Source organism: Myiozetetes cayanensis, unplaced genomic scaffold (genome assembly GCF_022539395.1).
Source record: "Myiozetetes cayanensis isolate MyiCay16 unplaced genomic scaffold, myiCay2020 scf10, whole genome shotgun sequence".
NCBI classification, from domain to species: domain Eukaryota; kingdom Metazoa; phylum Chordata; class Aves; order Passeriformes; family Tyrannidae; genus Myiozetetes; species Myiozetetes cayanensis.
In genome coordinates, this window is record NW_026086605.1 from 11,966,666 (window position 1) to 11,991,236 (window position 24,571).

The 24,571-nt window shown below is 37.7% G+C and overlaps 1 protein-coding gene across 1 annotated transcript in view; it reads right to left on the bottom strand.

Moving 5' to 3' along the window:
- Window positions 1-24,571, bottom strand: part of CFAP58 (cilia and flagella associated protein 58) — a 54,850-nt gene that overhangs the window by 18,844 nt on the left and 11,435 nt on the right. Inside the window, exons 6-15 of the mRNA XM_050339186.1 lie at window positions 22,434-22,571; window positions 20,309-20,468; window positions 19,996-20,078; window positions 18,661-18,852; window positions 14,575-14,736; window positions 11,671-11,817; window positions 8,151-8,291; window positions 7,573-7,796; window positions 5,443-5,554; window positions 3,200-3,304 (exon numbers count right to left, since the gene is read on the bottom strand). Coding sequence (XP_050195143.1) covers window positions 3,200-3,304; window positions 5,443-5,554; window positions 7,573-7,796; window positions 8,151-8,291; window positions 11,671-11,817; window positions 14,575-14,736; window positions 18,661-18,852; window positions 19,996-20,078; window positions 20,309-20,468; window positions 22,434-22,571 — 1,464 coding nt within the window. The remainder of the gene's footprint in view (window positions 1-3,199; window positions 3,305-5,442; window positions 5,555-7,572; window positions 7,797-8,150; window positions 8,292-11,670; window positions 11,818-14,574; window positions 14,737-18,660; window positions 18,853-19,995; window positions 20,079-20,308; window positions 20,469-22,433; window positions 22,572-24,571) is intronic.

The following is a 24,571-nucleotide window of genomic DNA, read 5'->3' on the forward strand; positions in this document are numbered from 1 at the left end:
TGAAACATAGCAAATCATTCTTTTAATCACACAGCACAGACTGTAGTTTGCTTCTACAGCTTCCTAATTTTTAAACAACTAACAGGGGAGAAATAATGAAAAAGCCAATAAAAAGGATATGATTAAATACACATCAAGAGTAGAAAAAGTAAGCAGGTGCATTTCTACCTGCATCTATATACTGTGATACTTACTTAGCAAAAATTTCCATTTATATATCCAGCTGAAACCTTGTTCCCTGTATAAACCAGCTTTTATTTAAAAGACCATTTACCAAGAAAAAAAAAAAAAAAGGTAACAGTCAGAAGACAGAACTACAGTACATATAATACAAATGGAATTATTTTTCCCTTATACAAACATTATGGTTCTGCATGAGCATGAAGCAAGGTGAATACCCTACAAATCAAACTGCAGGTTGCTGACACCAGGCTCAACCATTTCCAGACATGGGTTATTTCTAACTCCAAAGATATTTTTAATACACAATATTCAATCCACCAAACTTTTTGCACTCTGTTTTATTGCTACACTTTGATGTGAGGGAGTTTGTTATATAATATGAACACATAGACACTCACAAGTTTCCCCTTAAACAGATATCCTATTTTCTAGCATGATGGCCACACACAAGTGGAAAAAAGGTTGTGTATGGCAAGCAAGAGATTAAGACCATTTTAAAGCAGATACACACAATGGCTATGCCCTGGTCACAGGGCAAGATGTGCATGGAGGTAACTGGGAGTGAAGAGATGTGACTTAGGCAAGCAAACACAACATGGGGAAAGCAGTAGCTCTCTGAACTAAGTTTGTATCCCTCAGCTCCTGCAGTCTCTGACTCTCAATATGGGGGACCTTACACCAACCAGGCACAGGACAAGTCATCAGCAATTCCTCCATTCCTGCAAATGAACAGCAACTGAACTGAACTGAGCTGAGCTGACTTCCAGGAGAGACACATAAAAAGATGATGTTGAATGCCTTTAAGCATGAGGAGACTTACCAGGATTTTTAAAAAGAGAGAAGAATTCACAAAGCAAAACAAATTATATTGAATATAATTATAATATATAATTTTAATTCTATAAATTAAAATTCCAGAAATGGGAGTTAAATTGCTGCTGTTTCCCATAATTCTAACATTCAGTCAGCATCAAACCTTACACTATCTTTTGAATGAGGACACACTGCTCAGAAGTGGGGCTGCAAGGTGAAGCAACCCTTCTGGCGCACGCAGTTCAGCTCTGTCCAGAAAGCTGATGCTACTGCTTTGTTCATTTCCTTCTGCTCACTAAGAGCTCACTTCCTTCTAAGGCTCACTCCCTCATCAGAGGAGTTTGGAACAAGATAGCATCAGTTTAATACGTTATTAGCAAGTGGGGTTTTTTTAGTGAGTAACAGGATACCATTTTACAAAACAGATATAACCATCATACCAAGGAAAACCAGTCCTAAGAACAACAAAATTACTTGTACAAGATTATCCAGACACTTAGTAGAAACAGCTCAGCTAGTACACTTAACTTTTGAGCCCTACACTAGTGACCAATCCAGTAGGATATTCCAATCCAGTAGGGCTGTCCCACTGGAAACGAGCTGTGGGTTTTCCTGCATCTCTGGTTACCTCTCATTACCCACACCCTGCTACGAATGAGCCCTATATCAGTCATTGGGGAGGACTCAAAACACTGTGCAAAAACAGAAAAGAGCTCAGGAATGTGCATGGTAAATCCCTGAACACAATTTGGAGCATGGTATTTTTGGCCTTTACTGTTAGTCTCTCCAAGGGACAGCATTAATTTCAGCATTGTTGCACAGGTAATTGGTGCCTGAACTGAGGATGCAAAGGAACTCATTAACAATTCTAGCTATAATAATTCAATTTTATATAGCCAAACTCTGTCTCAAATCTAGGAAAATAATAAAAAAACAACATAGAGTCACCAAAGAAGGACTGTGGTAGAAAGATTACATCAAAGGCTAATACAGCAATGTGGGCTCAAATACCTACTGTATCAAAGATTTTCTTGGGCAGGCAACTTAATACCTCTGTATCTCAGTTCTTCAGCTGAAAATAAGGATAACAGCAAAATGGGAGTATACTAAGGATAAGGCAAGATACTCAGTAGAGTCTATGTAAAAATCTAACAGAATTGTGTTTGTCCATGGGTAAAGCACAGTAAATTTCCAGCTATTTTTGCTACATTTTAAGATAACTATTTCACTGACAGAGTTTCAATGCTATGAAGCAAAGATCACATTTTTCCAAGCAAAGGCATAAATACACCGTACATTACCTTCAAATGAAATTTTAGATCTATTTGTTCCTATGAAACAAAAAATAGAGACAAACCCTGACTTGATAACATCTGTTGAGCTTCTTCTCAAGACAGAGGGCGATTCAGGTCACATTCAACTCTACAGTGAGTGATACTCAACACAGGCATCAAGACTATTAGTGTATTTAAGACCAAGATTTAAAAATCATGCCTAAAGCTGGTAAACTGTAGCTACTCCTACAGTCACCAGAGAGGAAGACACAGATTTCCCAGTTTTACACCTATGGTTAGAGCCAAAAGAGTCCTTTTTTGTTGCATTTTATAGCAATGTTTGCAATAAAGGAATACATTCTCTCCTCCATCCTACAACATAAATCTTACTGGTATCACTGGGTTTAAGGGACATGTGATACAGCTGAAAAAAAGATAAGCTTAGTTTAGCACAAAAACCTTAAAATCAAAAATGCCCAGACAGCAGCATATCTAAATCACACAAACTCTGTAGGATTTCTTCTGCCAAAAGCCAAGCTAAGCAAAAAGGGTATCAAATAGGGATTTTCCTTTATGTTCTGGTCATAACAGTCTTGTTTAAGAGAATGAAAAAAAAAAAAGCACCTTTCAAAAAGTCTAAGACTGACTTGAAGACAAACCTATGACATGAATAAACGAAAGCCAACCTTTAATTGTATTTTCCAGAGTTGTCCAGATATCAGTAACCAGAATATAAAAATCAACTAATCAGATGCTGCTTGTTCTTTTTCAGTGAGTCAGTGCTGCCACCTAAAGCTGTCTAAAGGGCATACAAAAGAAATTCAAAGTCATGCATCTAAATAACACTCAGGAAGCATGTCAGTAAACAGAGAATGCAGGGTAAGTCAAATATGTTAATAAGATGCAACAAAATAATGATGTTGCACTACCTGAAGGAGAAATTCTTTCTCTATCACTTCACTTGTCTTGTTTATAAGCCTCTTCTGTAGTCTCTGTACTTTCTGAATCAGCTCATAGGTAGTGGGATCACTGGCCTAAAAAGGAGAAAAGAAGTCTCAAAAATTATTCATGATAACAAATTAGTGTTTCTTGTTTGCAAATGAAAATCAAAATATCTAAATGTTCAAAAGTAATAAATATAAAAGGGGAGGGGTGGCAGTGTTTGGTTTTGGTTTTTTAAATTACATGCATAGAAGCAGTTCTGAAACTTAATGTATCAATTTTAGCAGCAACTGGAACTGCCCACTGACAAATGAAGAGCAGTGCAAGTACTTCCCACTGTTTAACAACCTCAACAGTTTCTTTGAACAAAAAAAGAGTAACTGCAATATAGTCTTGAAACAGGTTGAGAAGTGAAGAGGAACAAATTTGTGGGGTACACTAATGAATTATGAGCCTGTAAAGTGTCCATACATGTGAAATCTCATTCTTCAGTGGAATGAAGTGGAAAAAAGGGTGACACTGTATACACCGTACTGCTGCCCTCTATCTACATAGCCCATAAAGACCAGGACCTAGATGTCTGTCTCTACGTCCCTTCTCATTCTTACGTCACAGATTGAATCTGGAGGCAGCTCTAAGGAGCAAAGAGGTAATTCTGTGAGGAGCAGCCAGCAAAGTATACTTTCCCACTACTTCATATCTTCTTGTTGGATCTTTTACTGAAGGGCAAACTCTGACTGAAGCTTTTCCCCACTCAGGGATTCATAACACCTCTCTCCCATCTGGTTTCTCTGCTCTCATTTGGTGTCTCATAAGGATTAAACTCACACTGCAGTAAAGGCTCCTATAAAGTCCTGCTTTCTATATATCTGCTTGAGCTTATAAGGAACTTGGTATCTCATTGCTCCTAATCTTTTGTCTGATTTTATCTAAATTGACTAATCAATTCAAGCGTAACTAGGACACTAACACAGATACGCACGCAGCGCTCACAACACAACACCATTTCCTGAGAAACAAGGCTAAAAAGTAGATCAGTCCCCATGATCCACTCAGTCCTTGATTTTTTTATACTGCTGCCCAAACATGGTGCCAATTGTGACAACCATAGTGATACGAGGGTGTTTGTTCATTAGGAATTGAACCAAAACCCCATCAGGATTATTTCACGTGGATCTTGCCATCTGCTGGCCTTTCTGTGTTCCAAATACAAACTAGTAACCTAGAATGGAAAGACATAATTTCCCATCATCAGTCTCTTCATACATTCATTTTCCCAATATTGGATGTTTTGACTGGCCTGATTTCTCTGTTACAGGGCAGTGCTGGAGTTCATACCTACACGTGTGTAACCTAGTTTATCTCCCTTCCATGAGAAAGGCTAATCACATTGTTCAACTTAAGCTCAGCATGGAAAGATTAACCATTATGTTAGTAAGCACAGTCAAAATATTCAGCTTTGTTTCTGTAGGGACTGAGCACGTTACCACTCATTATCAGAGCAGCTAAGCAACCCAGGCTGGCATCAGATCAGAGACCCATGAAAGAGCAGAATCTCGGATGGCTCTGACTTACATCAAATATATCCACTGATGCCAACTGATGTTCATATATTTGGTCTATGCTTGATGGATTTTTTATTTTTCCCCTTCACTTGGCAGGTTCAAATTGTGTGAAAATTTAGATTAGCTGTTTATGTAGAACAGTTGAACTCACATTACCTGGAATGACTATCTTTGGGAGCCCACCACTGGTTATGTGGAGGCCTGTTCCTTTTCTCACAGATGTAATTTACCTTCTGACTTCATGACTGTCCACTCTCCAGTCTACCTATTCTATGACCTTTTTAAATTCTGGCTTTCTTCCCATATACATCTCCCCAGTTGGTGAGAGTAGGGTTGTATCTTTCCCCTATCATCCTCTTTCTCATCGTCCATGTTAAGGAATCACTCCCTTCTGAATTCACCTTATGAATTCTTACTCCCTTTAGCATTTGACTGTCTCTTTACAAATCCCTCTGCAACTTTTCATTGAGAAAGTGACACAAAAATAACACTGATTGCATTGTGCGAGGAAACCATTTAGCAGTTAAGTGTTCCACTGGTGCTATGGAAATTCCAGTCTGCCTGCCCCTCCACATCATTTGCGTAACAGTAAACGAAATGGGCTTTGTGCTGGGTCACTGATTTGGTAATAAGGGCTTTGGGAACATGAAATGCTCACACATCACCTCTAATTTTCTCCATCTGTGAACTTTCAAGGGCTTCTGCAGTTCTTCTTCCAAAATTCTGCATCGAGTCTGTTCCTTTAACAGTTCCTTCTGCATGTGATGAACCTCAAATCTGAAGACCAGCATGAAACAAAAAGAAAAATAACCCACTGAAACCATATCAGTGTGACCAAGGCACTAATATGAACATTAACAAGTCATTCCCTCATGCACTACAGTGCACAGGAAGCACTACAAGGAAAACACAAAGAGTCACTTTGCCACTACAGCAACACTGTAGTGGTAAAAAAAGTAGCAACACTGACACCACTAAACAGGTGGAATCATAATGGAACACAGACCTCTTCACTTGCTCCATCAACAATGGCTCAGAAAAGGGACTCTTGGGGAATCTACTCCACAGTCTACTGCACCTCACTGTTCACATCTTCCCATTTACATTAAGGCCAGAAGGACTGTTAGCTCATCAAGCTACAAATCAGTTATGGGTCATATGCAGTTACCCCTGGATTGAATCTAACAGTTTGTGTTTGAAAGAAGTTTTTAAATCTACTTGGCTAATACAATCTATTAAATAAAACACCCTCTAGGCCCTAAGTAAGACGGACACCGTTCCTTACAGAACTGAAGTTTGATTTCTTTTACTACCTCTCCTCAAGGAATTTCCAAGGTGACTTGTTGCTGAATTTAAAATTAATTGAGCACTACCAAGATTCTTTGACAACTAGGCTTTTATGGTGGGGATAGGGGATTGAGGAGCAAGGAAAAAAAAAGGTGCTTTTTGGAATGGTCTGACCCCAATCACTCTAGTGATTGGATCCTGTAAGTTCTCCAAGGTTGAAAGGAGGTGGAGAATCACAATGTGCCTGCCACTGAATCTTTTCCTGCTAAGCTCAGAGTTACATTTAGCTCACTAGAGAGAAAAATACCTTTTTTTTAACTGTGAGGTTGGACAAGGTTATGGAGGAGGAAAAAAACTCACATCTCCAATTGGCAAATCAAGAAAGCTAATTAGCAGCACAAGTGATATATGGAGTCTTTCGACAGGCAGTTTTCATGATGGTTTTGGACTTCATTAAAGTATGTGATTGCTGCTGCAGTTAGGAAGAATTGATCCACCCATCATGGCATGCATCACACTACACTTCAATACCATCACTGAGTTTCAATACAGTAACAGATTTTCGGCTGAATGTATTTGGGCAGCAAGTTCAAATCCTATTCCTGTCTGCAGTCAGTCGATGAAAACTGCAATTGCTAATGTTGTGTGCCCAGTTCTCTTTTCTGTTTCACCAAATCAAACTGGCATAATTCCACTGGAGTCAATGGGACTGACCATGGACTGAAGTTAATTTGTTCTGCTGAAAGGCATGGATAAAGGCACTGATAAGCTAAAGATCTAGCCCAAAACTGTGGTAGCTACATAGAATTGGAATGATGGTTATCTGCTAAAAACATAACTGCCTCTCTTTACAAACCAAGACTGATTCTATAGAAAATGACATTAGTTTCCCATCAGGAAAGAATACACCTCTAATAGAGGAGGGTTAAAAAAAAGGAATGAAGCATTAAGCCAGAGAAGGAGGAGATAAATCAGGCTTGGGCTATTAAACTTGTGTTTTAAAGAAACACAACCTTCAATGAAAATTTAACTAAATCTTTCTAAGAGAGCATGCCTGCATATAAATCTAAAAGGAGAGAGCTCTGAAAGTGCAGGAGTTTGTCATAAATATGTCAAGTGTTCCCCATACTCTGTGGATTGCTTAAAAAAAGGAGTTCCACTAATCTGAGCCTTGTACCACTGTACCACTATGAACACCTTTTGTGCTGATGTCTGTAGGTTTATTCTGTAGGCAGCAACTCACAGTACAAAGGGAAATATGGAAACTGTTTTAACTTTGGCCAAGATGTCTTCTTTCCTCCTTCCTATATTTTAATTTTCTTAATTGCTGATAAGTTGTTTTATAAATTTAAACCAGTTTGCGTTTGAGTTCAGACCAAACAACCTCCTTCTCCAAGGTATAATGCTTGTTGATACAAATCCTTACCATGCCTAAAACATGTTTTCCGTCTCAAACATAAGATCATGGCTGCAGTCACTAGGGAAATGTATTCAATCAGGTTTTCTACCTGAGGTCCTCCACGTTAGCCGCACTCTTGCCAAGTATTCCCTTCTCACGCCGAAGTTTTTTGATCTCCAGCTTGAGAATTCGGACGTCCTCCATTCTCTGCCGGTACTCGCTCTCACCCCTGTTGAGGATGGCCTGCTGGATTTTTATCTTTTCATAGAGCAGAGCCACTTCATCGTTGCGGCGAATAAGCTGGGTGGCCAGGGCGTGTCTCTCACCGAGCACCTGTAAGGGCCCAGGGCAAAGCAGTGAGCTCAGCTACAGTTCCTTCACACCATCCCCAAGTATCACGACTATATTTGTTTCAGTCGAAGTCATGTGCATTAAGAGGTTTCACTGTTTTTAATTAAAGAAACATGGCAAGAACCTAATAGTATCCCCTATAAGGGTTCAGTCACCTGAACAGTATGAACCACATATTTCGTTCACTTCAGTGCCTTACCAGTTTGGTTTTAAAGCACTATAAAGCTTTAGTAGTACCATATTCACAGTAGCTGAGGATCTTCATCTTAAGAATACACTTGACAAATGAGGAAACAAAATGCAGGGTGTTTGAAAACTCAAATTAGAGATTCCCACCTTGTCAAATTCCTTCTTGTGCTTCAGCCTCTCTGCATCAGCTTCAGCAATGATGTTTAGGAGTTTTCTCTCTTCTGCTTCCTGATTTTCTATAAATGTTTTGGTTTCCAGAGCCTGTCTTGTCAGCTTAGCCAGTTCAGCCTGATGGAGAGAAAGAACATAGATAAACTGTGCTTAGTAACAACTTTGCATTACATAAACCTACAATTAAGACTTAGGATTTTAAAAAATATTTCATACATTCTTTTAGCTTCCTGAGAGGTACATATTTTGTTAGTTTTTGAGAATAAATCACCAAGACAAGCAGGTAGGAAGACCCATAAAGAAATATTGTAAACACTATTTAAATATCATTGTAGAAATTTGAAAGGATTTTTATCTATTACAGTGGTTCAAGTTGTAATTCAGGGATGCCTCATTTAATAAATAAAAAAAAAAACCATACAGATCATATTTGGAAAACTTTTCAGGAGTTGTTATTCAAATTTTAAAGTCAGTCCCCTTGCTGAAGAGGGCAACAATCTATGCTGTAGAATACAACTAGAAAAGGCTTCGGACTGGAATAACAAAATTGGTGGAGAAGATGGCAACCAGGCAGGGAACAGCAAAATTAAAGAGCTATAGCACTTTGCTTAGTGGATGTGTAGATGAAGAAGACTGGGAAAAGAAGGCTGTCCCTAAGTGAAGGAGCAACAATGCACTGCTGCAGTGACTGCACAGCACTGACAAACTAACACTGCCCAATCGTTCTACCCCACTGTCACAAACTGCATAATTCAATGCATGTACTAATAAGGTCTTCTTGGATTATTATCAAGTTTCTATCATTGCTATGCAACTAGAGCCAAGGTGGAACTAGCTGACCACATATTCATAGATATGCAAACTTTCAAGCCTTGACTCAAAGACTTTGCCGCAGCTCTGGCCCTTAGAAAGGATGAGGTTCAAGCTGCCTTTTGGGAACAAGCATCATCCAATGTTGAAAGAAATTAGGCTGTGATAAAGGCTGCACCTGCAAAAACATCAATTTAAGACAGAAACAGCTCCATCATCATAATAGAATAGCTTTTTCCATTCTCATTTTCTTTAATAAAATTCTCATTTTCCCATATGTGCGAGACATATCTCTCTTAGTCAGTGTTAGATATTCATCAGAATTCATCAGCTGAATGAAAATGCAAGCCACTTCACACTGAAATGCAATCAACACTGTGCAAAAGCTGTCTACAAATGTAAAACTGCTCATGTGTTCAGTACTGCTGGATAGTATTTTTTTAATATATCAAAATTCTATGGTCTCCTTATGTCAGAAAAATATGAATTGTAAACAAGAAGTGGCATTAGATGTTGGCAGTAAACATTTATATAAACAAATCTCCTTACTGGAATGCACTAAGTTAAAATAAATCTGAACTGCCTTGTATAGTAAAGAACATAAATACTTTAAGCCACACAAAAGCCCAACAAGCTAACAGGGTTTTCAGTTAGATTAAATATGCTGAAAACTACAGTAGGAGGGTCTGTGTACTTTAGGTAAGAGAAAAGGAAATGAATAAACACAGTCACTGGCAAGCAGAAAAATTATCAGGTCTGAAATGGCTGTAAATCAGCACAGCTCACTTGAAGTCAGTTCAGAGAATTTGTAAGAACTGAAGAACAGTCAGCAAGAAAGAATAATGTATATAGGACCTATACCAGTATCTCAAACCAAATTCAAGCTAAATTGTTGTTTAGATTCTGAAATATTACTGTAAGTGAAGAAGTTTTTTTATTGGTATTTGAGGTGGAAAGAAAATATGAGTTTTACAAAAGTTATAACTGAACACAGAATGTTGAAATAACAAGGTAGAAGTTTTATATCCAGATTTCTAGAAAATGCTAAAAAAAAAAATATGCATAAACATCTACAAAAATATACAAAGCTTGACTTGCCAGCAGCTCAAATCTGGAGGGCCATAGATAGATTGTTTCCAACATTCAGATGCTCTGTCAAACCACTCTAATCTGCAAGCCTGTAAGAAGGCCAACTAAAGCCAAAAGATGGCTTTGTACTGGCTTTAACTGAGCCTGGATCAGGCATCCTCTGTTTAATTTACCATGATTACACATTTTTAAGACCTTTATGCCATCTGAGATGAGCATAAATCCAGTGTCTGTATAATCTCGTTCCTATGAATCCCAGTTCTCCACGATTTAGCACATTCTCTAAACTTATTTCCCAGAAACAACTTGCTCACTTCCCTCACATCAGCGCAAACAGGAAAAGTGAGGCTGGCTTGCAACACAAATAATTGTGTTCCTTTGTGCCTGTGACAATCAGCTCTCCCTGAATTCTCTTCTGCTTTAGTATTCAGCAGTGACACTCAGGTGAGACCACAGTGCCCAGCAGCTAGTCAGCAATGTCATGTCAATGTATGGACAAACTTGCTGGTGACTAATTGAGTGTGTAAACCATGTAGCAATCATATATTTGTCAAATAAGTGGCAGGCAGTTCTGAGGTGATGAGACAGAATTGGGGACTAGTTAAGGCAGAAAGATGCACACAGGAAATGAGATGTTGTTTGACTTCACCATTCCGGATAGAACAACTCTGAGACAGATCAGGTACAAGAACACAAATTCATCACCTTTTTACAAAGCCCCATTGACATCTTGTCATAACTTTAATGTGCTGAGAGGGGCTGAAAACTCAAGAAGTCATTGCAGCAAAGCAATAAATTGACAAAAGAAAACATTGTGAAAAGTGACAGAGAACTTCTGAGTTTTCTGGTTTTTTTTTTTCCCTGCTATTGTTTTTTTTTTTCTCAGTGCTCAGTGAAGATTAAAAATAAGCTTCTGTGGACACTAACTCCTTAAATCTTTCCAGAGTACAGCAAATTGGGTTGAGATATCACCACAAATCTAATAGCTTACGTAAGGATGGGCTGCAGCCAACACTTAGAAGAACCAGAGCTTCAAGCTCAGATTTCCTTTGATTTACAACAGATTCTTCCTTCTTTATATCCACAATATTAGAATAACTTTCTGTGCAGAGGGACCTACTAAAAAGCACTGCCTAACTCCCAGAAGACTAATGCTTGCTAGTTACACAGAAATACAACATTGTGAAGTGTAATATAATGGGGTTTGCACTAAAAAACAACAGAGAGAAAAGAAGTTTTTAAAAATAAAAAGTTGCCATACAAGGATCCACATTAAAAAGTTTGCTAGAATCAGGCTATCCCCAAAATTCACTTTTCTGAAAGCAAAATGGAACTTTTTAGTAAAAAATGTTCAGTCACCAAGAGATTTAAAGCTTCCAACAGACAGTTCAAGACTTTTTGACAATTATAGGCAGAGATTAAATTTGTCAGATACACAGATTTGTGCAACTACTATCTCTAAGGTGTACTGAGATCTTGTGCTTCAATTACAGAATAGTTTTTTAAAATACAACAAAACAACTACGACGGACCAGAACATTCTGTGAAATCATGGCAACTATCCTTTGTAAGAAGGTATATGTGTAAAGGGTCTTACTTTCAATGATTCCTTCTCCTCCTCTGATTGCTGATGATCTAGATGTGCTTTCTCAAGGGCTTCGTCTTTGTCTTTGAGCTCCTCCTTCAGCTGATCCAGCTGGCGTGTTGAAGTTTTCAGTTTCATCTTCGTCTCTGCTATCTCATCCTAAGAAACAGAAAGTGTGATCACACAGAGGGTTAAAAAAAGAGCTTATTTGTGATGGGGAGTCCAGGCTGTTTAGATGTTGGAAAATGTAGCCACAGTGCAAGAGAGGAGATCTGTTGTACAAACTACAAGACATCACTTTTTAATCCAACGGACCAAAACAGTTTCATTAAATGACAATTTTTTTATTATGCCAGCATGACATTGCAATAAAAAAGCCTTTAAAAGATACACTGACAAAAATAATGGTCATCAATTATGAGTTTAATAAGCCATTTAAAGTGTGGGACACACTATAAGAACGAGCAGTCAATCCGAATTATTACGATTCAATCATATCCATCTGTTTTCATGCTTCTAGCAATGTGTTTTTCAGTGATGTTGTATGCAGTTGGGATGGTTTTGTGCAAATGAACATACCCATCAGTGAGACACCTACATGGCTGCAAGGGAAAATAGAAAATGCTTACCTCCATTTTGCCTATGTTCTAGCTTGCACAGAGGTGCAAGGGGGAAAAGAGTCCCTGGTATGAGAATATTCAGCGTATATTTTAAGCTCAAAACTCAGAGTAAAAAGGCTGGTAGCAGTGAAGAGAGATCAGGTCACTAGAAATACTTCTACTCACAGCACAAAGGTGCCTGAGTGTAGAAAATTAACCATTTCATTTCATCACAGTGACAGCACATGTCATGACATGAAATGGAAGCTAACAAATTCAATGCTTAGACAGACATGCTTTTCTGGATCTAATGAAAGGAGCTTTAGAAGCTCATGGAGAAGACATGATAATCTTCAAATACAAAACCAGGGTTTTCAAAGCTCTTTCTACACTGTCCCACATAAGTGTGGATTTACTTGACAAATGAGTGTTTTCTTGCATGAAATGCTCAGCACAGCTAAGCAAGATCTTGAGTTACAGCAATCTTCACGCAAACAGTACAGAGAACCTGCTGATTAGTAGTAATTTGTCATTAGGCCCAACTGTTTGCCTGCTCAACCACTCTTGTGAATGCAAAAGTCTTATTAAAAGCTGTCTTTGCTACATAACCTATAAATATCTTTACAGTAGTAAAAGATGACAGATTTAACATACAGTGCCCAGACATACACCCAAATACATTCTCAGTTCGTTATTTAATGAAGAACAGTAAGACCATACAATTTTGCAAGCTGATCTTCTAGTCAGCTTGCTTAAACAAATGAACTCCTAACACCAAAAGAAACCTCAAGAATGGAAACATTGCATATATCTCATATTAACAGACTGCCAGCATGTCTTTTCCAAGAGATTTTACTGAGTTGAACATTATAGTACTTTGGAGACCACGAGCAAGGTGGTCATAATGGGATCATTTCACATCAAGCAATCTAAAAATAATTCTAGCTTTATATAAACAAGCCTGTGCAAATTTGTTTTACTTCCCAAAAAGAATTTACCATAATGTTTAAAACAATCCTCTTTTTTTTTTTTTTATTTCATGACTGGCTTGAATGGCTGTTTTTCTCATTTCTACACATAATATTGCCTTGGCCAGATCTTCTGGGGTCAGCCTTCTCATACAGGACTTGCTAAAAAAGTTTTTCAGTATGCCAAGTAAGCTATTAAAGTCTAAACACTGGCCTCTAACAGCTGGAACTGAACAGCACAGTGTATACCAACAAGTAACACTCCAAAACCCAAAAAGGCTGCTTCATTTTCTAACCCAGCACAGAGATGCCCTTCTTCATAAGTAAGCAAATTTATGGTGCATGTTTTAAAATAAAAACAATTTTTAAAAAATCAGCATTCCAATTTTTTAACCCTATTTCTTCTGAAAGATTGTTTGGGAGCAGCAAGAATCCCACCCCTGCATCCACTGATGAGAGGCTGACTAAGGTCAAGTAACGTGTCCCACATAAGTGGCAAAATGGTTCACTCCTCATAGAATTCAGCACACAGTTGGATAAGAACTTGGACAGTTCATTCCTTCTGCTTTTCAAGCAAAACACCTACCTATTCAAACCTAAGTATAAATCTTTAATTTCCTATATATGTTTATGTCATAAATCCTTACTCAGAAATAACCCAGGGCTGTAAATCCCAGCTATCCAAGGTCCCAATCTCTGCCAATTACAGTAGGATTTGTGTAATATTTTAGATCTTTACATAAGAATAACAGAATACATCCTTAAGTGGTCTGTTCTCTTCTTCTAGTATTGTTATTGAGATCCCCAAGGAGGAGATATGAATGGAGAGAATCATTTTCTGAGGAAAATGACAGTCTCTGAGAGGATAAAGCAAGGTGGAAGCATTTGGTTCTTGTCAAAAAATTCCACTTCAGCTGGGAAAGTGTTCCTTCTGCCTTCTAAACCATTATTCACAGTAATGTGCAAACACATTCAGGGTTAAGGAGGCAATCTTATTCCCCTTGTACCCTATTTCACATACATGCATACAACTCCTAAAGGGATAAAACAGAGTGGAGCCAGAATAGCTTTATGATTCTGAAGCTCCAGTGTACCATGATTTTATGCATGGTTTGAAGTAGGGATGTTGCCACATGATGACCGCTGACTCCTATTTCCAGTCCAAATACAAACAGTGTAAATAAAATGCCAGGGACCTAAAACATTCATTTCCCCAAAACCCACAGGGATGAGGAAACCACTTCTGCCATTGATCCACTGAGCTTTCCTTTCAACAAATTAAAATTAGATCATCAAAAAACCCCAGCAAGAGCAGAGAGAGAAACACGAGCAAAAATGTATCCTTCTACCTTAGCTTCAATCAGATTTTTACTGTACAGGCTCCTCTCTGCTCTCAGAGTTTCACAAATGTTTTGTTGCTGTTTTAATTTAATCATCTGCACTTGTACTTCTTTCTCGTAGTCACAGATCTGTATTTGACATATTTCAAGATCTTTCATGTGCTGGAGGACCTGGAGCAGAAAGAAAGAAATTAACAGTGATTAAACCATCATCACGAGATTAGAAGGACAGGGCAAAGTTTGTGATTTTCTTCTAAGGTGACAAGTTCAAATAGTTTCAGATACAGCTAAAAATCACTTCAGTCCAAATACAAGTTTAACCTTTCTGGATTGCTTATGTGGGACAACATCCTATCTTAATTTGATACTTAGGTTTTGTTCGAGACTAAAACTTTCAGATGTGCACATATTTAATTTATAAACAAGCTACCAAAAGAAAATATTGAGCAGGTTCAATAAAATAAATAGTTTATTTATAAAGCAAACCTAGATTTTGTAAATTATGTTGTTTTGGATGTCAGCTGTATGATAAGATGAATAAATACATGTATGTTTTTTCAAGAAGCCCTGCATATGCTCCTATATTCTAACAACCAATCTTTTTTCTAATGAACACATGACCACAAACTGCTTATGATCACAAACTGTTGATATATAATTACTGTAATAAGAAAGTCATTTAATGTAACCCAGTCTAAATAAGAAGGTAACCACTATTATAGTTGTTTCTATGACAAATTAGAAATAATTATGTAAAGATTATGTAAAGAGAATTGTAGGCTACAGAAAGGTGATCACATGCAGTATCAATAAACAAAAATGCAAAATTTTATACACACCTTTATTAAACAGCACCATAATAACAAATAATAATTATTATGTTAGAGGGACAAAAATACAAATGGTTGCTAATCATTATAATGGGCTTCTAAATTATTTTTTGGAAACATAAGAACCTTTCTCCTGCTGTACAAAGCTGAAAACTGAGGAGCTCAAGCAAGCAGCATTCATACAGAATTCAGCATTACAAAGAAATCAGATTAAAAGAAATATGAAGAAAACTAAGGAGTACACACATCAAGAACAACTTATCAGGTTCACTACCTGGGAGAAGAAAACAATGCTATCCCTAAAGCTAAAAAAAAATCAAGCATTAAAGTAAAAGCTGAGGAATCACATGGACAAAATCCAGGAGAGAAGTCCATTTCCAACTGCAGTTCATATCCAGTTCTCCTGACTCTGCTTTTGAAAGTAGCAGTTTAGGCTAAAATTCATGTTTATATATCAAATGGGAAGAATAAAAAAAAAATGTTTACATCAAATAGTCAATAAATGCAAAGTTTGCAGTGGACCTTGCTTAGTAGTAAAGCCTTGTGAGGCCTAACTGTGGGGCAGGATTAAATAATTAAACATTCTATCAGGTACCTCCAACCAACTTTGAAGACAGGGGATAGCTAAACAAACATAAAAAAATTTATTACAGCAGCAGGAATACAATTCCAGCAGTAGTTGACTGTAGTTGACTTCAGATGATCCCAGGAACTGCTTACAACGCAATACAAAAACACAGTCCTAGTTTATAACCTACTCCTGCTTCTTCCTTTTCTGTTGACACAACCTGCCAATAGTAATAGGAAGGAGAAGAAATCAATAAGGCATGTTTTCTATCTGCACTGTGGTGATCATAGGCTCGAGCAAGATTTGAAAGTAGGTCACTGCATTTGTAAGTGTTTTACTTGATTTTGATACAAGTGAAGTAAGACTGTGGACAAAGTTTTCTGAGTTCTGCTTACTGGTAGGATGCTGACTCTGCTTATTCAGGAATTATTAAACCCAAATAATTCTTTCTTATAAATACAGGAAAGATACATGAAGTGTTTCACAACACAGCCCCGTGGGAGGCTGAGCATCCTCAATTCCTATTTAGTCGATAGCACGCTACACCTCTAATATTTGGCAAGGAGGTCCCAAAGCTAACAGAAAGTATTAGATATTCATAGTTTTCTCCTGTATCCTCATAGCTTTTTTATCTGTACACTTAACTATCATCTACTGCTGGTTACCTGTTTAGTTCAGTGAGCCTACTCAATACCTCAGTAATGGTGCTGCCCTTATTTGCTTACCTGTTTTTAAGCACACTGAGAAGTGCTGCCACAGCTTTAATGATATCCCCATAAAACATGAGGTTTTCCAAAAGATTATATTTATTTTAAAAAGGATTTTTTTTTTCATTTTTCTGGATATGTTGTTAACTACAAACTTAACATTTTTAAAGGCTTTATTTGAATTAAAATCAACATATTAGAGACTGGCTTTGTGACCCCTCAGAAGACACAGTCTGGGGACACTTCAGATGAGACCAAAAGATACACTTCATTACCTCCTCTTAAGCAGCCTAAACTTCCCACAGAGAAACTAAGATTTCATAATTTAAGAATTTCAATTCAAAAAGGAAATATTCTACTAACAGTTGTAGCTCAGTAATACAAGCTACAGAACAAAGAGCAAAAAGCAAATTTTTTTTCTCACTTGTGCTGGCCCATCTACAAGTAAGACTATTTAACAAGTGACACTGACTTAAAAAAGGTACAAGTGAGCAATCAGCCAAAGCAATAGATAAAAGAGAAAGCCATGGATGAATTTTCACCCCTAAAATATTTTACTGTTGGGGATGTAACTTTGCTGACTCTGCTCATCAGTTACTAGCAAACGATGATTTTGAAAGAGGAATTCTGCAGTTCTATAGGTTCTGTCCTGTTATAAATAACCAGACAGCTTTCAGAGCCAGCATGGTTAAATCTTTGGACTTAGACGGGTTTGGCTCTTTACCTCTCTTACACAATTCCAAAGATGTGCAGCGAGCTCCTGCAAAGCCAGCTTAGTGGTAAATGGAGATGGTGATGAATGGGCATTGACTGGCCATAGAGTTACTGCCCATCAGTAGCTCATTCCCCACCAGCTGTGAAATGACTCTCGTAGTTTTGCCACACTCAAATCTGCATAGATCAATGAGCAAACCTAAATATTACCTAGTTGATATAATAATCCTGATCCTATGTCCTCCTTCTACTCTGTGTTTTGACTTGAAGGACAAGGCTATTGTCTCACATACTTCTGTACTTGTACTCCTGCTCTTCACCTGTCAGCTGAGTCAGGAATTTAGTGAGCCAAGTCCTTTGGAAACTTCCAGTCACAAGGCAGGCATCATTACACAAATGATATATAAACACCTCAAGTGTTCTAAGCCATTTAGTGAGCCTCTGCCTTATAAGAAGTGACAGAAAATTTGCAACTGAAGTGGTAGGGCAAGAAAAGACAAAGTAAATAAGCAAACATTCGTCATTTTCACCCTCAAAATATTGCGGACAACCCTAACCAGAACTAAAAGAAAGAGCCTTGTAGTTCTGAGTGTTATGAATTACTCTCTGTCCCTAGTTTACAATGTTCCTAACTCATATCTATCCTGTTAAAAATGCACCATGAGGGAAAGATGCGAAATATGACTTTGCAACAAAGACAAATCTCACTTTCATGGAATATTATTTCCAAGGAAATGATGAGATATTCCAGGCAACAGAGCATATAGCATTCAAAAATGATTTAAAAGCCCCTAGTCACCTGAAGTTGGAAAGGATAACTTTAAAGTGAAAAGGTAGCAAATAACTTGTGAGTTGAAACCACTTGAAAGCTAATCCCAGTAAATCAATGAGCTTCTTAGAGGGCTCTTCAACATGATAGTCAGCAATTAATGGAACAAGTTAAAATCATGTTCCTGAGTTTATTCCATCAGGAATAAATTTATACATAATAATGGGCAGCAGGCAACACAAATTTTATGCGGTGTCTCTCTGCAGTTGCTTCTGGAAAACTTTCATTTTGCAGAGTAGCTTGAACATATTGAGATATTTTCACATACTTGGAGTAATCCTTCAAAATGTTAAGTCTCTTAGAAAGATGTGGAGCACTGGCCTCAATTTCAGGACACTGGTAGTATGCAAAATAAGGTCCTTTGCAGTTAAGACAGGACAATCAAAGAGTAATTCAGTTTTGAGAGTAGGACAGGAAAGAACCACTTGCACAAATAGCCGTTCCTACCTTCTCTTTGAGCTCACTGGTTTCATTGATGAAGCCATCTCTCTCCTTCTCCAATTGGTAAATAATCTTCCTTTGTTTCTGAGCTTCAATCTTATAATTTTGGATTTCTGCTTCCAAGTTCTGTTTTGACTGTTCGTGGAGCTTCACCAAATCTATCTGCTTCTGAGTGGCATTTGTAGCCTTGATCAAGTTCTACAGGGAACAAAAAATAATGACTCTTGAGCTGAAAAGGCAATACTGCCACCACTATGACAAAAGCATGCCATTGTCAAAGTGGATTATGGACTTTCCAATGTTATTATCCCTTATCTAATTTGTTCAGTTGAAATACTTGAGCCTCAAATCTGATTTTAAAAACAAAATCTCTAGCACAGCTGCTAAATAGAGCTTTTTCTGATTTGCAGTTAAAACACTAGTGTCTGTGTTACAAAAAAAATTGATAGGATTGTTTACAAGTGGATATGACTAATGACTGGAAAAACCTTACCAGCTTTAAGACATTTGGAATGAAAAACATGCCAATAGCCAGTAAAATTAATAATAAAGCCAAATACTCTTCCTTCTCAGGTATTAAATACAAACTTCAAGATGGAAAATAACTAAGCTTATCTTAAAATTATGCATAATGATTAAACAAAAACCACAAAGATATCATCTTTACCAAATCAGGCTTCTGATCCAACTTTAAACTTTCTTTCCCTATACAAAACAAGTATTTGTTACCTGCCAAATCTGAGTCAAGACACAGGACAATGAATCTACACCAAATAAAGCACCTCAGAAATCATCTTCTGGCATTGAATTTAGCAGATTACACTTCAGGAATGCCCATAAACATGAGATGCTATCCTGCAGTACGAGAACCTTGGGCTGATAGGAAATGACCAGTGTGAGAAATGGACTTAAAAGCAAGGATTAGTACTGACCTACCCTGCCAAGCTGCTACGTGGTGTATCAACACTTTGGTTTGTTCCTTTACTAGCAAAGACTTAGTTTGCCTAGACTGATATTAAACTTCAAATGCTACAGAGTGTAAAAGCACAGATGTAATGAACTCTTTGGATACCAAATAATGGGTTTGCAGTAAAGGTGAGCACATGTCATATTTCTGAAGTACCCAATGGTTTATATGTTAAAAATTTTCTGTGTTTAGGGATACCACCGCTACTTCAATGCACAGAAAAGAAGCAGTGAGTGTAACTGCTTACAGAAATCTGAATGCTTTAACTTGGTGTTATGTATTCTACAACATTTCTGTGTTGTTGTGAGTGTTTAAACTACAGGTATTTTACTATCAAGCTGTGAGGTTTATCAGTGCTACCAGTACAAACTCACCTGATTTAGCATGTCCCTTTCCCTCATAAGCCCATCTGTAGCTCTCTTGTCAATCTCTGACTGCTTTTTGGCTGATTCCAACTCTAGAGAAAAAGAGGAAAGAGAATAAATCCTGGGTTCAAAGTGTACAGTTGTTAAAAACGCAGAAACAACTTAGTGGATTTTTTCAAAAGCCTGGACTACGAACACCTCTATTAGCTGTGAACAGATTTTACAACCCGAGGTATCATCTAATGATGTTAATACTTACTCGGGTATCTAGAAAACTTACTAAAACTCAGAAGACAGACCCACCCGTCTGTTAGGCACCTACCTTTCTCCAGTCTGGATATTTGATTTTTTAGCATGCCTTTTTCATTTTCTGCATCAACTTTTTGTTCCTCTGCAGCACGCAGCTTATTCTGGATAACTTCTCTCGTTTTGTTCAGCTTTGAAATTTCAAGGCGCATCTGAGTCGCTTCATCTTCTCTCTCCTACAGAACAGCAAAAAAGGAAAGTGGAAAGAAAGCATCCACAGAAAGAAAATGGTTTTGCACTGGGTATGTACTTATTTCACAAAATTCAGGAAGTAAACATATAAGTGCTGTGAGAAGATCATTAGTTAATTGGACAATATTAAAAAAATTCAAACAAAGCCAGCTAGGGAAAGGAAAACTATAATCCAATCTTACACTTAAGGGCTGAAGATGATCAATATAGAATCCTCAGCTAATCCCCAGCAGACCTCACACAGCACTACCCAATTAGTCCTGCAGACTAAGCCCAGGCAGCTCTAATTTCCTTTGAGTTAATAGGCACAGTGACTGTGGTGAGAAAGATATCTGTAGTGTGGTCTGACTGCATGTCCCTAAGCAGCAGGTGTGTGTTATCCCCATCTCCTTTATAACCTATGTCTTTAAAGAAAAGGCAAAACATAGAGTTCATCTCATATGCTACACAACAGAGATAAAAATAATCAATCAAAACACTGCATAACTGGTTACCAGGAAACACATCCAATAATCACAACAGGGATCTGTCTTTTTGCTTTTAAGAAGTAAATATAACTTCCTTGTATAATTCAGTGCCACTGTTGGGTTTTACAGCTATCACAGACTACAGTGTTCCACTTACAGCCTCAGTCACTGATTCTGTGAGATGGGAATCCTGGTATAAAAGTATCCTCTGGGAGAATGTGCATCTCCTCAGTTCTTATTGACAATAATCTCCAAAAGATTTAAGAGCACCCTCAGAGTTTGTGTTGCCCAACACCACAGTGGAGGCATTCAGCACACTGCAGGATGAAACTCCAAACACAATCCCTAAAAAACTGCGTCTCAGATCATGATTGGGGCTCTCAGAAGCTTTAGCAAGTGGCTTAGCTACTAACTGGGCAGTAGCTTCTATGTTTTTGTTCCCAGAAGTCCATCTGCATGACTTTAAAAGTTCCATCAACTTTTCTTGAAATCAGGATAAGTTCATAGAATCAAAACCCTTTGACACTTTAGAGCCCCAAATGTCTCACCTGAGCACATTGTTTGTAAAGTTTTAAACAATGATAGTATTGGTAGAAGTAACGATAAAACTGGATAGCCCAGAAAAGACAGTAATTTTTTTTCAAATAGGTAAGAAAAATATCCTTCAGTTTGCCTAATAAAATGCAACAGAAAACAAGCCACCCTTCATATAATATCCAAATCAGAATCCTCTGTGTTATATTAGTAATGCACTGAGCTTTTAATCTGTCAGTGGTTAGTTTATCATTCTGCCTAACAGGCTCTATTGACAAACAAATTTTTTATTTAGGTGAATTAGTTATACTTGACTAAAACTCAATTAGAAATTATTTTCTAACTGAATTTTCTCATGTTTAGTGTTTTAACCGCCATGATGAGACATAATGCAAGATACGGCAGATAGCACAATACAGTACCCTTTATCACAAGGGCTCTCAAAGTACCCTAAAAAGCATATGCAGGAATCATTTAATCCTTCCTCAACTGAAAATCACCTGCTTCTGAGTTCTATGAAATGACTGCTAAAGAATGGGAAGTAAGGCAAGAAAACCATTAAGATCTGAAAGTAAACACCATCTTGGTTACTTATATTTAATTTCCTCAGCTGTGGAAAGGAAAAATTTTACTGTTGAAAGCAATTCCCTCCAGTTGAAGCCATCCAGAGCATTTTGGCTTATGTGTTGAATGAAACACAGCACCTCCAACATCACCTGTGCTACACTGTCAGGTGAGATGCTTGGAGACCACCATGACCATGCTACTGCCATAGAAAGGGTGGCACGCAGTGTCAGACACATCTGCTCCTACAAACTCCTCAGATTTCCTCCAAAACTGCCCATAGGGAACTATAAGGACAAGAACTGAAGTCATCCCTGTCCAAAGTGGTAAGACTGTGATGGGAGTGATGAGGCAGATAGGATGGATGCACCTTCTGGTACTTACCTTCAGTTGTGTTGTCTTCTGACTGACATCCTTCATCACCTCATCAAACATCACACTGTGCTGTTCACTCTCTTGCATGAGTTTCTGATTTTTCATCTTAAGTTGCTCAAGTTCCTTACTAGCTTTTTCATTCAAGTTCTGTTAGATTAAAGAACAATCCTATTAATTCTTTTAAATCTCATCACAATATCTCCATATACATGAAGACAGAACCTTCCATCTTCCCTGGAGATAAAAGCTGTTACAGATTGTTGTCTGCTTAAAAACCATTCTTCACTGCTGATGAAATTACTAATGTGAAATATGATACATGTTCACATTGATTAGGGGGAAATCATAATGAATAATAAATTCAGTATCTTTTTTTTTTTCTGGAAGCTTAGCAGGTCTCTATTGAAGGCGGTAGATAAATATTTTACTTCTTGTTAGGTATTTGGCAACCATCACATAACACAACTTGCTACATATAATTATGAGATTCAAATTACTTCAATCAGCAGAGGGCAGGGGAGTTCTGTTTTATGAGCAAGCATCCTACATTAATATGCTGATAACATTTCTCTGGTTACATGGTTTGATGAGACCAGAACACAAGTATTTTCCTCTTTAATTTGTCTTCAGTCAAACGTCTGGAACAATGATTTTGTGGTTTCTACAAAGAACACAGACTCCAACACTGGAGATACCAGTCTTTTCTTCTGCTTGATGGAACATCCCTTGCAGACAGTACAGATACAAGTGAGGAAAGAACAACCATCATATTTTTCACTCCAATCATTAAGGTGTGATAACCTGATGGAGTCAATATGTACATACCCTTAAAAAACATTAAAGGAGGAGAAGGAGAATCTAGTGTAAAAACAAGGAATACTGTTTATTTTTATTGTAAATGCCAGGATGACACTGTTTCAGGCAATCCTTTATTGGGACTTGGACAGGGCTGGAATGAAGCTTATAGCAGCTGTATCAAACCACTATCACTGTCATGCAAGAAAGGATATTTTATTAGAAATTTCATGGGAATAAGAGCAGGCATCACAGACAACTACAATTCAGTTGACAAACAATAACTTGATGACATTGCAATAGCTGTGTCCCTTTCTTTTGCAGATCTCTGCCCTGACTCTTGCACAGTTGGGTAGCCTGTAGTTTGGGCAGACTTCTAGGAAAAGACAATGCAGAGCCTCCACAGACACCTTCAAGCCAGCACAGGCAAATGCAGGAGTCTGGTTAATTAGCCCAGGCACAGCACTTTATGTGAACTGCTGGTTTCCAGGACAGTTTGGACAACGGAATGTCCCTAAAATCTGAGTTTGAATGGTTGAAAGGGACTATAAAAAGGAAAAAGAATGGAACAGAACCAGGAATTGTATATACAATGTGATTGCCATGGCAGATCATGGAGCTGCTCTCAAAAGCTGCACCAAATCAGTGATATTCAGAGAAATAATCAAGTCTTCTCTGTATCTCTTTATGTAAAGTATTTTACTAAGACTCTGTGTTGACAAAAAATTGGCACAGAGCTCTTCACAATTTCAGAGACCAGAAGGGAAGAAGCAGCCATAAAAGTCATAAATTTACAAGATACACACAACTCACAAGGAAGTTTCCCTTGAGGTAGGACTGGTTTACAGGGATGTGATCTACCCTGGCATTTACGGAAATTGCTTCTCTGAGAGTTTCTCAAAGTCAGGAGAAATCGACTGAAAACCTGAAATTTCACACACTTGCAGAACACTATGTTAGGACATTTCCAGATAAAGCTTTTAGAAACAGAATGAGGAAAATCAATCAAAAAGGTTTATGAGGACAGTTCTTTGCCCTTTCACAAAAACTGTCCCACAGGCTTGAAAGAAGAAGAAGAAAGAAGGGGATGGAGGTAAAATTTTTTACCAATGCCACCAGAGACAATCTATGGCAAAACTGGCAATATAGTCAGAAGTTCGGGCTGGCAGTCTTCTGAATGATCATTAGACCACTCATGCTCTTCACAGACCATGTCTCATTTGTTGTGATGTTTTTCGTGATCTCTAACAATATCATTGCAATCCCCTACTGATTTCTGGGAGGAAATCTGTCTGAAATTTGTCAGCAAGCTTTACATACTTATTTATTAGTAAATTAATACTTATATAAAA